General features: G+C 48.8%; 1 protein-coding gene across 1 annotated transcript; it reads left to right on the forward strand.

The window, feature by feature from the left end:
* Positions 1-12,025, forward strand: BRPF3 (bromodomain and PHD finger containing 3). The gene is made up of 12 exons (XM_050985081.1): positions 1-611; positions 1,435-2,837; positions 3,762-3,918; positions 4,393-4,524; positions 5,394-5,522; positions 5,867-6,179; positions 7,262-7,525; positions 7,681-8,158; positions 8,678-8,775; positions 9,386-9,483; positions 10,915-11,069; positions 11,367-12,025. The coding sequence occupies exons 1-12, from the start codon at positions 573-575 to the stop codon at positions 11,548-11,550; spliced, it is 3,450 nt and encodes a 1,149-aa protein (XP_050841038.1). The 5' UTR covers positions 1-572; the 3' UTR covers positions 11,551-12,025.
* The last annotated feature ends 868 nt before the right edge of the window (positions 12,026-12,893 follow it).

The raw sequence follows: 12,893 nt of genomic DNA on the forward strand, positions 1-12,893 counted from the left end.
TTCCTTGTCTGTGGGTCCCACAGAAAGGAACTGGATGTGTGGATTGCTTTAAATAAGGGTGAGGTACTGCTTCAGGCCTCTGCATAGCAACAGATAAGCTCTGGGCTGTCTTATCTTCTCACAGAGCATTTACATTTGCTTTTCTTTGTCTCCTTTCTGACTTCTTTCAGCCTCAGCTTGTTTATTCCCATAAGTCATGTTCCCATCCTTGACTCTGCCCTTCTCTCTTGCATTACTCACTTGGCTTCCTCTCTGCTTTCCCTCTTTGCCAGCTCCCTCCTTCACCCTCCGATCACCGAGCTGCTGCCACCATGTCTGAATCCTCCCTCAGACCATCTCCCCAGGCTTCTCCTCTGCTCCCCTCTGACAGGCACCTCCTTAATGTCAGCAGCCGACTCTCAGCTAATTATCTGGCTTGCTGATTAGCAGTTTGTGCGGGCAGAGCTGGCTGGGGCTTTTAGTTAAGGCTCTGAGCAAATGCCATTTCACAGCTCCTGGTGCTGGGAGCTGTCTGCTGCTTTCCTGCTTGTAGCCCTGTGGACTCTCCATAGCCAGGTGGCTCAGGTGGATGAATGGGAATTGTGGCTCCAGAGGGGCTAATGCCAGAGCCTGTAAGTCCATTGGGATCCATGCTGCTTCTTGCCTTTTTATCCCTCTTTGCTTCCTTGTGGAAGAGCAGAAGGGATTCACATCTGGTCTCTGCTGCATTGCTCAGTTCATCCTCTGGTTCTCTTTGTGACCCTTGACAGAAGGAAAAGCAAAACTGGAGGATGATTTTTCATTACGGGACTTTTTTGCATCTGCAGTGTCAGAATGGAAGGGGTGGTGGTGGCAGCCCTGAGCTGTGAAACCTGGAGGAGCTCCCTCCTGAACTGAGGGAGAACCATTCGTTTTCTCATCTGGAGCTGACCAAAAAAAAAATTAAATTGGAAACTGCATTCATAAGATGTGAATGGAGCTTTCCTTTTCATCTGGAAAACATCCAGCACATTTGGGGATATAAATGAAAAGTCACAGGCAAAAGAGCAGAGGAGAACTTGTTGGTTTGTGTGAGTTTGATATGTGAATGGTGCAAGAATTTGTTTCAGTTTCAGGGGATCTGAATGGTTTGCTGATCTGGGTGCACAGCAGACTTGTTTGTATATTGTGCTGTCAAATTATTTTGAGTTTTTCTCACTGGTGGTGTGGTGGAATGTGCATCTGAGGTGCAAATAGAGGAAGCTGGAGGGTGCTGTGCATTGCTCTGATACACATTGCAGGAAATGGCTGATATATCAAATACCTGCCTGTATCTAAGGTGTAAAGACGCAGTGAGCCTGAAATTGCTGGGGTCTCTGGTAGAAATTCTCTCTATTGCAGCATTGAGTTTTTCAGTCTGTGCTGCTTCTTGCTTGTGTCTTGTCTTACCCTGTCCTCTGTCCTGTTGTGTGCCAGGGTCTCTGGAGCACAGGGATGAGGAAACCTCGGAGGAGGTGCCGGCAGCACTTGGAGGGGAGGCGCTCTCCCTCGCCCTACAGCCTCAAGTGCTCGCCCACGCGCGAGACGCTGACCTACGCACAGGCCCAGCGCATCGTGGAGGTGGACATCGACGGGCGCCTCCACCGCATCAGCATCTACGACCCCCTGAAGCTCATCACCGAGGATGAGCTGACAGCACAGGACATCACCGAGTGCAACAGCAACAAGGAGAACAGTGAGCAGCCCCTCTTCACTTCCAAATCTAAGAAAGCACCTTCCAAAGGCAAGAAGAAGGAGTCCTGCTCCAAACATGCGCCAGGGATATCTTTGCACTTGCCCCAGCCCAAGTTCCGTGTGGTGGACTCCTTCAGCCAGCCAGATGCTCCTCCCCTCCCTGCTGCCTACTACCGGTACATTGAAAAGCCTCCCGAGGACCTTGACGTAGAAGTGGAGTATGACATGGATGAGGAGGATCTGGCATGGCTGGAGATGGTCAATGAGAAGAGAAGGGCTGATGGGTATGGGACAGTTTCTGCTGACACGTTTGAGCTGCTGGTGGATCGGTTGGAAAAGGAGTCGTACCTCGAGAGCCGGAACAACGGGGCTCAGCAGTCCCTCATCGATGAGGATGCCTTCTGCTGTGTCTGCATGGACGATGAGTGTCACAACAGCAATGTCATCCTGTTCTGTGACATTTGCAATCTGGCCGTGCACCAGGAGTGTTACGGCGTGCCCTACATCCCCGAGGGGCAGTGGCTTTGCCGCTGCTGCTTGCAGTCCCCTTCTCGCCCCGTGGATTGTGTCCTTTGCCCAAACAAAGGGGGAGCCTTCAAGCAGACCAGTGATGGCCGCTGGGCCCACGTGGTCTGTGCCATCTGGATCCCAGAGGTCTGCTTTGCAAACACAGTGTTCCTGGAGCCCATCGAAGGGATCAATAACATCCCTCCAGCTCGGTGGAAGCTCACATGCTGTATCTGCAAGCAGAAGGGCATGGGAGCTGCTATCCAATGCCACAAGGTGAACTGTTACACTGCCTTCCATGTCACCTGTGCACAGAGAGCCGGTCTCTTCATGAAGATTGAGCCCATGAGGGAGACCAGCATCAACGGCACGACGTTCACCGTGCGCAAGACTGCCTACTGTGAGAGCCACTCCCCGCCTGGCATGGTGAGAAGAGGGTGTCCAGCTGCTGGTGGTGATTGGCAGGAGGTCACTGTGAAGGAGGAGGAAGAGGAGGAAGTCAATTCTGGCCCTCCCAAAGGGTCTGTGAAGAAAAACCAAGTGAAATTGAAGCAAAAGATCAAAAAGGAGCCTGGTGACGTGACCAAAGGGCGTTCGTCCATGCCCGTGGTGACCGTTGCACAAATTCCCTCTTACAGGTGAGTGTTGCAGGTTTAGGGAAGGAGTTGGACAGCTGTAGCTGAACACAGTCTGTTTTAAAGACTCAGTCCCTCTCATTGTTGACCTTGGAAACACTGAATCTTCAGTCAAGGCTTTAGCAATAACTGTTTTCAGGGTGCTGTGCAGCATAATTTGTGGCTGGGTTTCTTCTGAGTGTCACTGTGGTTCTCTGACTTTGCTGATCTCAAGCTGTTGTATAATGCAGACTGTGGTGGTCCCTAGTGGCAAGCACCCATCCACCATGGAGGCATTTTTAAAATACTTGAGGCATTAGAGGTTGGTAGGCAGGTAGGGGTCATCACACTATTAAAATTTTTGAGATCTCATTTCATACTTTCTTAATTCCTCCTTTTACTACAGAGCATGTCAAACCTGACAGTGTTGCAAGCAGCTTTGACTTTGGCTGTACTTTTGTATTTTTCTCCCAGCTCTCCCTCATGCAGAACTAGGTAGTGCTGAATTTTTGTTTTGTTGATGTGTCTGTTTTAACAGATAGGCTGATAAGGCACCATGTGTAAGATAAGAATGGTAAGCAAAGGTTGAAATAGGTGATCTATTATTCTTGGACTCCTGTCAAGTTAATTTCCCAGGCTCCAGATTAATAATATCAAACTTAAATGGCCCCTGGAAGGTTCTTGACAGCGGAAGTAGTTTTGAAATTAAAGCTTGGAGCTGAATTGATGATTTCCTACTTTGTGCTGTGGCAAGTGCTTAGTGGGACCCTCCAGTATGAAAAGGGGGCACATCTGTCTGCATGTGAGGATATCCCACATTGTCCCAGATTGTGTGTACTTTAGAGGAAGCATTGACACAACACTGCAAAGCTTCGTCAGAAGACCCTAGGGTCTGCAAAGCCATGGCTGCTTTGCAGCTGGCTCCATGACACTCTGTGCTTCCTTCAGGCTGAACAAGATCTGCAGTGGGCTCTCCCTGCAGAGGAAGAACCAGTTCATGCAGAGGCTGCACAACTACTGGCTGCTGAAGCGGCAGGCGAGGAACGGGGTGCCCCTGATCCGGCGGCTACACTCGCACCTGCAGTCCCAGAGGAACGCCGAGCAGGTACCCACTGCTCCCCTCGACTCACAGCCTGCCTTCCAGCAGGAGCTGAGCTTAGCACATGGCTGGGGAGGGAGGAAAACATCAGACTCTCTGTCTCCTCTTGGTGTGCTCATGCCTGAAGAACTGAGTTAGTGCTTTGGGCTGCTGCTCCGATGCACAGAAAAATTTCCGGCCTCTGTAATAAACTTGGATGTAAAAGCAGGGAGGCTGTAAGTGAGCACAAACTGAAGTGTGTTCCCAGAGTGAAGCTGCAGGATAATTTGGGGTAATTTCACAGATAAGGTAAAATCTAGAAAAGTTGATGTTCTCTCTGTTAGACAGCTAAATGATGGAGGAAGGAGGGGACATGGCCTGAACAAGAGACAAGGCAGTAAGAGGAAGACTCTGAGAGCAGCTCTCTGAGGATTCCTAGAAAAAGAAGGAAACACAGGAAGCTTGTGGTGTTTTTTATCCCACCCCACTCATATTTTGCAGAAGGAGCAGGATGAGAAGACGAGTGCAGTGAAGGAGGAGCTGAAGTACTGGCAGAAGCTCCGGCATGACTTGGAGCGGGCTCGGCTGCTCATCGAGCTCATCCGAAAGAGGGAAAAGCTCAAACGGGAGCAGGTAGGGAGTTCTGTCAAGTTCCTGCTCTTAACTTCAGTCCCGTGCAAGCTCTCTCTGCATTTTGGGGAAAAGTGTGCTCTTTGTCTAAATTCATTCTCTCATTGATGCAGTCTGTTGCTGAGCACATCAAATGCAGGTTGCTTTGTGTAAACAGACTTGCTTACCTTTGTTACTGAAGTGTTGACTTAATGACATAACAAGTGATTATAAGATCAAAGAAATGAAGATATTAAAGGACAAATAAATACTTTTATCTTGTTCCAGTATTCTTTGAATAGATTTTCCATGCAGGAGATTTTCAGTGCTACAACTTGTTTGCTTGAAATCAAGCAGTCTTAGAGACTTCCTAAAGGATAGAGGGAACTGGATTAGGAATTTGCAGACATCTAATCACTGTTGTTTGGTTTCTGCCTTGAAGTCTGAGAGCTCATGTCTTAAACTTTGTTTTTGCTCTCTAGTCTAATTATGGATGTTGTTGTTCATACAAATGCCTGCATACTTTTAATTTTTATATAATGTTGCTAATTGGCATAATAACAATATCTTGAGGCAGGGAGTTCTCCAGGATAATTTACCAGGCATGAAAAGCCTTTTTTCATTTTTAATTGTAGTGTCCTTTAACTTCCTGGGGTTTCCTCTTGTTTTGGCTTTGTGAGATTGAATAAACAGGAGTTCCCCACGTGAAAGGATTGTACTGGGCAATGTACATGGAGAGTGCAAGGTGTTTGCCAGAAGTTCTACAACAATGCTGGCCTGAGATTTCCACCACTGAGTAAAGCTGGGGGGATGATTCAGAAGAATCTGGAGGGAGACACCACTCACAGATCCTGTCCTTGGTGAGTGTCCTCATGGCTGTGTTCTGTTGCCAGGTCAAGGTGCAGCAGGCTGCCATGGAGCTGCAGCTGACCCCGTTCAATGTCCTGCTCCGCACAACCCTGGACCTGCTGCAGGAGAAGGATGCTGCCCAGATCTTCACAGAGCCTGTTAACCTAAACGAGGCAAGTCTCTTTCCTAAAGGTGCTTAGTGGGTTGTAGATGAGAGATTGCTGGGCAGAAGCACAAACCACCTTGTCTCAAGCTGCTGGTGGACTGAAAACTATCTCAAAAAGGTCTCATGATGTGTCCAGGACAAAAAAAGGGTATTTTTTTCTGAGAGTTTAGCACATTTTGGATGAGTAATGTTTTGCAGAGCCAGGGCATGTCTGCCTTGCCTGGGTGACACAGAAATGAACATCTGTTGCTGCCCCTTGCCAGTGGAAAGGGCATTAAGAGTGCTTGTGATGGGTGCGCTCTGGTTGGCTAGTAAATGGTTTTTGTAATTGTACAGGTTTTATATGTTTAGGTTCCAGATTACCTGGAATTCATTTCCAACCCAATGGATTTTTCCACCATGAGGCGGAAGCTGGAGTCCCACCTGTACCGAACCTTGGATGAGTTTGAGGAAGACTTTAACCTTATAGTTGCCAACTGCATGAGGTATAATGCTAAAGACACGATTTTCCACCGAGCAGCTGTCCGGCTCCGGGACCTCGGGGGAGCGATTTTGCGTCACGCGCGGCGCCAGGCCGACAGCATCGGCTTTGACACTGGCGTGGGGATTCACCTGCCTGAGTCGCCCAAGCCCCACGACTTTTACCGCTTTTCTTGGGAGGATGGTGAGTAATGATTGGTGGCTTTTTCCCCCTCAGGCAGATCATAGATTTTGTTCTGAGCATGTTGTTCAGCCTGCATGGAAATTGTAGCCATTCTACAAACGAGGATTTTCCTGTCCATTTGTTTACCTAGGCGCACATAGAGCTCCTTTAGAAACCCTAGAGAGTGGGATTTCAGGTGAGCTGGGCACTCTGAGCTAGGTGCAGCTTAGCTCCAGCTCTCCTAGTGCATATCTGTGTTGGCAGAGCCTTGTAAACTGCCTGTGCTCTTTGATTTGTGCCAGGAATGTTGTACAAACTCAATATTTTAAAGAGCAGTGCAAACTTGGGTCTGGGATTTTTTGCTCTGGGGAAAGCTCATATATTTCATTGTAAACTGGCAAAATGTACAGCAGCTGGGTTAGATGGAGCACTGAGGGCTGAAAGGGGGTGATGAGGGTGAAGGAACTGGGACCTAAGCAATCCTTCTAGCTGAGACTTTCCATTCCCAACACAACCACATCCATTCCCACAGCCCCCTTGAGATGCAGCTCCAAAGCATTGGTTGAGTAACTTGGCTAAACTTAGTACAGCCATCAAGCACACAGAGCTTGCAGTGTGCCATCTGGCTCCTAAGTGTTGAAACCCTCTTGGGTGCAGATGGACAGTCATTATGAAATTTGGGTAGGTGTTCAGCTGTCTGTCCTGCTCCAGTGGATGCCAGCCCTCCAGCAGAGCCAGAGGAATGGAAAATATGTTACGTTTTGGCCAGTTATGTTTGTGGTCTGATTTTGTCATTTAATCTGACAAAGAAATAGGTTTCTGACAAGGGCCTAGACCACAAACTGTTCTGTGTGGGGTTCAGACATGTCCTTTCACTGTTGCCCCTGGGGCAATAACAGGAACTGAGGGACAGTGCAAGTTGAATCAGCTGCTTTTTATCCAAAGAAGGAATTCCAAGCTCCAGAGTTAGACTGCTAAATCCCCAGGCTAAAGTGATCGATTCATGGACAGCATGAGAGGGAATGAGGCCTGGCACTGGCCCCAGATGCTTCTCCAAAAAGCCTTACTCCTTCCCTTCACTGTTCCCATCTCTTGTGCTGCAGTGGATAACATCCTGGTCCCAGAGAACCGGGCTCACCTGTCTCTGGAGGTGCAGCTGAAGGAGCTGCTGGAGAAGCTGGACACGGTGAGCACCATGCGCTCCAGCGGCGCCCGCACGCGGCGCATCCGCCTCCTGCGGCGCGAGATCAACTCCATCCGCCACAAACTGGCCCAGCAGCAGAGCAAGGCCCTGCCCAACGGGGACACTGTGCCACGGGAGGGGCTGGAGACATCGCCCGGGGACGGGGATGAGGAAGGGGAGAAAGGTGAGCAGCAGGGTTTTGATTCCAGGTCTTTAGTGCTGGTCAGCAGTCAAAGCCTGCTGTTTCTCCTGTGACCTTAGTGAAAGGTGGGGATGGCTGTTGGTAGTTTTGGGAATGACTCTTGACAAAAAGCTCAAGCAGATTCTTTGTTCCTTTAGGAGATGGTGCCAAGCTCCCGTACCCTCCAACCCTGGAGCCCACAGGACCCGCACCCACCCTCTCAGAGCTGGACTCTCTGCAGGACCCTCCAACGCTCAAACCCATCAGTGAAAGCAGGTCCCTGAACCAGCTGCAGAAGAGGATGGTGTCGGACAGGGAGCTCTTCGACAAGAAGGCTCTGCAGCAGGAGAGCCAGGCTTTCCAACGCCTGCTGTCCAACAACGGCCTCAACGGGCTGGCCCTGCCCCCTGCGGACAGCCCTGCCAGCCCCGCCCTCAGCAGCGTGGGCCGGCGGACATCGGTCCTTTTTAAAAAAGCCAAGAACGGTGTGAAGCTGCAGAGGGGTCTGGAGTGCTCCCTGGAGAACGGGGAGGAGCACAGGCAGGGCGGGCAGCACTCACCCTCCTGCCCCGACGGGGAGCGACAGGCACGGAAACGCTCTGCCCTGGGCAGTGGGCTGGTGTTTGAAGCCTGCAGGTGAGTGGCCCAGGCAGAACTGTTCCTGAAACACCTTCTGTGTCTGGGTTAGTCTCTCTGATTCTCTTCTTTGACTGCTTAGTTCCATACCCAGCCCAGACTGTTAGTTACTTGTGTGTTGACTCTAAAACACAAAAAGCTGCTGAGTTTTCATCCTGTCCTCTTAAGCTGCAGGTCCCAAAAGCAGTGCTTGATTTTTCAAGCAAGTGAGTGTGTGTTACACTGCTCTTTCTCAGTGCATGCACATCCTCTCTGCTGATGCAGTTCTTGGGAACCAAAACTTGGAAAAACTTGAATTTAAATTTTCAGTTTAGCACTGCAGGTAAAGCTGAGCTTCTACCAGCTACTAAACAGTTGCCTTCTTCCTCTCAGAGGTTTGAGCAGAACTGGGCACTTCAAACATGATTGAACAGCCTTAAAGCAAGCACCTGACATCTGATGTCTTGTGGATGACTTGTGCAATTATTCCATTCAGGAGCAGCTCTGTTTTCTCCTAATGCCCTGCATTTTTCCTGACAGTGGTTTGGTGCCTCCCAAGCGGAGCCGAGGGAAGCCGGCTCTTTCTCGGGTGCCCCTCTTGGAGGGTGTGAATGGAGACTCTGATTTCAGTGGCTCAGGTGAGAATTGCTGCCCAGCACCCCCTGCTCTGCACCCACCTGAACCAGGGGGAACACATCTCACAGCACACCAGGAGCCAGTCCTGCACAAACTACCCAGGCTGGAGCTGCCTGGGCACTGTTACCTGCTTTGTTACACATTTAGGTTATTGCATAATAACATTTTTATTAAGGAAGATTACTCCTTTCCCAGAACCAGGACTGGCCCATTTCATATCTATAACCAAATCCATTTGATTTCAGTGACCCAGTCTAATTAGCATTTCTGTATTGAAATAGAGTTCATGTGAAGCCACATGCATGCACAGACCCATGATTTAGGAGACTGTGGCTTTATCTTAGTGCTGAACCTGACTGTCCTGCCAGAGCACAAAGAAGGCTGGAGTTTGGTACATGCTGAGTTTTATCATAAACACCCAGTTCATACAGATACAAACAAGTGATTTTCCTTTTTGTCTTGTCAATGTGCTTCAAGTTCATCTGTTGTTCATCTGTTTTAGTTGATTGCTACTGAGATGAGGCCTGGGTAAGATGACAGTGTGGTTCCTTGTGTTTTCATCACCCTCTTGCTGGTACCAGCCCCTAAGCTGTGTCTCCTGCTGTCCCTTAGGCAGGCCTCTCCTGATGTCCTTTGAGAGCCAGGCTGAGCTGGAGCCCCTGGAGCTGGTGTGGGCCAAGTGCCGTGGTTATCCCTCCTACCCTGCCTTGGTAAGTGACCTCTGGCTCTTCCACAGCCTGACCTTGCAGCTCAGGCAGCCCAGAACACAGTTCTGCTGTGCACTGTAACCAGACAGAAAAGGAAAACTTCCCAAAATTATGTAATATCTGCTTTTTGTTTTTCTGCTTTCCCCTTTGCACAGTGAATTTTCCCTGTGTTCATTGTTTCAGAGCTTTGCAGAGGATTCATAAAACATTGGTCTGTCATTGTCAGGGGTAGGAGCTCTTTCACTCTCCTCTGCTCTGAGGAAAGTCATCAGTACTGTGGGGATGAGAAAACCTCAATTTTACAAAGGCACTAGGTTCTGCTGCCTGCACATTTTCCTGTTTGGTGAGCACAGCTCCATCTGTAGGTGCCCAGCTGGCCCTGCCATGTCTACATCCTCTTGCAACAACCATATGTTTGATTTAAATATGAGCATCTATGCAGGTCCCTTGAATGTTATTTCTTAGTGTTTATCTGCCTTTGGATATTTATCTATTAATGCCATCAAAAAGGGCAGATTCTGCTGGAAGTGTGACCCTCATCCATGCTCTTACTCCAAGTGGGAGCCCAAGAGAGGGACCATCCATGGATCAGCCAAAGCAGTTTTAGTTCTCCACGTGGCTACAGCCAGAGTTAAACTGTGCCTTAGAATGGATTTAACCACTGAGACTGCCTCCAAAAAAGGCTTTTTCTGTAGCAGTCTGTTGTGGTGGCAAAGTGTCTTAATAAATTCCTACAGATGGCCAATGTCAAAGCCAATCTACTTTTTCAAGCCCTTAGGAGGGGAAGAAGAACAGACTGAGTGTTGCAGCCACCCTCTGCTGTTTTCTTCTCCTGTGCTGACATAGCACAAATGTGCACATGGACATTTGTGCTTTATAGAGGGAGCACTGATGTATTTGTTGTGACTTATCTTCAAAATTACTGTAGTCTCTGTTCCTCTGGCTTGATGGAGCCAGCACTGCTTGTCAAGTCTCAGAATATTTGGCCTGGTTCTGATCTAATGCAGTGTAAATCTGAGCAATGCCTCTGATGTCAGCTGAGTTGCTCCAGAATGGAGCTGTTGTGGAATCACATTTGCCTGTGGAGTACAGCAGGAGCATTGCATTGATTTGGAGTTTGGTGTGAGGGAGGGAAATCCTTTGCTGAAGAGAATAATACTGAGGTTGTACTGAATTACACATTAGTGTAAGTGCATTTACAGCCACACAGATCCTTTTTTCAAGAGGGGGTTCCTGGCTTTGGGACTGACTGGCTTCCCTCCCACAGGGGAAGCCTCAGAATGAAATGTTTTTAGAAAACAAGCTATTTTGCTTACCCACCCAAAGTAGCCTTAATTTGTCTAGCTTGGATAGACTGAAAGACCAGAAGAATAATTCATTCTGTTCATTGCTTGGAAGGGTTTTGTGCTAAATGTCCTCCCCCCGTGTCCCCAGATTATCGACCCCAAGATGCCGCGTGAGGGTTTGCTGCACAACGGAGTCCCCATCCCTGTGCCCCCCATGGATGTCCTGAAGCTGGGGGAGCAGAGGCAGACAGAGGCAGGAGAAAAACTCTTCCTTGTCCTTTTCTTTGACAACAAGAGAACCTGGTGAGTGTGTGCACACGGCTCCGTGGTGAGTGTGAGCGAGAAGATTCAACCTGATCTTTGGGATGTGGGAGCACAGAGGGATTATGGTGATGTTACATGTAAATTGGGGGATTCAAACATGCAGAGAGCTCTGTGCTCAGAAGGCATTTTGGCTGCAGGGGCTTCTTCTATGTCTAATGCAAGGATTTAAACATTTGTACCATCGTTGTGGGGCGGTGATGATGAATAAATTCATCACGTGGGTGTAACTGCTCCTGGGGAGGAGGTGACAGCTCTGTGCTCTCCTCTCTGCTGCAGGCAGTGGCTGCCACGGGACAAAGTCTTTCCCCTGGGTGTGGATGACACCGTGGACAAGCTGAAGATGATGGAGGGACGCAAAACCAGCATCCGCAAGTCGGTGCAGGTGGCCTACGACCGAGCCATGATCCACCTGAGCCGAGTGCAGGGGGACAACCCCTTCATCCCAGCCACCTACCTGTGAGGGGCTGCTGGGGCAGCCCTCCTGCTCCTCCCCACCCCCAGCTCACTGCGCTGCAGAGGGCAGCACCTCTAGCAGCTGTCAGCACGCCTCGGAGTACCCTGAAATGTGCCAAAAAACCCTTGTCCAGCTTCTTCCTGAATGTGTCTTGTTGAAGAGCTGGCAGGAGATGAAATGTAGTCTACAGGGAGTAAGGTAGGTTGGAAAAGCTGACAGGTGACAGGAGCCAAGGTGAGTTGCTGCAGTGAGCAGAGCACACAGCACTTGGATGCTGGGACCTCGTGCACCGTCCCCTGCCTCTCCTGGACCCGCCAGGGTTTTGAGCTGTCAGCCAGTCCAGGTAATTCCTGGGAACCTGGCACCCCCAGGATTATTTACAGAAATCTCAACTGGACTTTCTTGTGCCAAATTTACCCTAACCATCCTTGGCCTTTTCATTTTTCTTTAAATGACCTTGTCCTGTCACATAAAACCTGCACAGAATCATAGCTGGGAGCTCTGATGTGATTCTCCTGCCTACCTATGTTGTGTTTTCATGTTTAGGTTTCTCTCACTGCATTTAGAAAACCTTGAGATTTTGGTACCTTCCCCCCCTGCACAGTTTCATGCACAGAGCTTTAAAGATGAAAATCAGATTACCTGATCTGTGTCTGTATGTATGTCTTAGAAATTGATTTTGTAGTTTCACATTTCAGTTCTGATGTCTGTGACTCTGCTTGTTGCAGTAATATTTCAAATCATGACTTAGCACAGTACCTAAGAAAAGATAACTTCCTTTTTTTAAGAAGTAATTTTGGAGGTGTCTGTTGAGCTGGAGCAGCTCTTCAGGCACTGAGGTTGATCAGGGTTGGAGGGAGATGCATCTTTTGTGTTGGTTTATGCACATTTGGTGTAAGGCTCCTTTTCCTTTTTTCCCCCCCTCCTCTTTCCTGTCTCCCTGTTTTCCTCTGCCACATTTTGGACTGAAAGCAAGCACTGACCAGAGCACACAACCCTTCTGCTGTTTCACCTTCTCCCACACGTGCACATCCTTCCCTGGTGTGTGGGTCTCCAGTGTTGTCATCCAGGTAAACCCAGACAATCCCTGTTGGTTTGGGTTTGCATTGCAAAATAAAAACAAAACAGGGACAAACTGATGTTTGGGAACTTGGTGACTAAATCTTTTCTATTAGCCAAGGACTTTATGATTTCTCTGATTTCTTCTGTTGCATATCCCTCTTTGCTTTCCCATTTTAAAGAGCCAAAGGTGCAAAGCAAGATTGTAGATTGAATATCATCATTTTGCTTTTTAACTCAGTATTTTTAAATTATTTTTAACTTTTTCATACTGAAGAGAATGTGGAGTC

Source organism: Serinus canaria, chromosome 26, assembly GCF_022539315.1.
Source record: "Serinus canaria isolate serCan28SL12 chromosome 26, serCan2020, whole genome shotgun sequence".
Classification (NCBI taxonomy): domain Eukaryota; kingdom Metazoa; phylum Chordata; class Aves; order Passeriformes; family Fringillidae; genus Serinus; species Serinus canaria.

Coding starts and splice junctions, on each gene's coding strand:
- BRPF3 (XM_050985081.1), top strand. CDS start 573: ATGGGAATTGTGGCTCCAGAGGGGCTAATGCCAGAGCCT. Junction 8,776..9,385: donor CTCTGATTTCAGTGGCTCAG/GTGAGAATTGCT, acceptor GCTGTCCCTTAG/GCAGGCCTCTCCTGATGTCC. Junction 11,070..11,366: donor TTTGACAACAAGAGAACCTG/GTGAGTGTGTGC, acceptor TCTCTGCTGCAG/GCAGTGGCTGCCACGGGACA.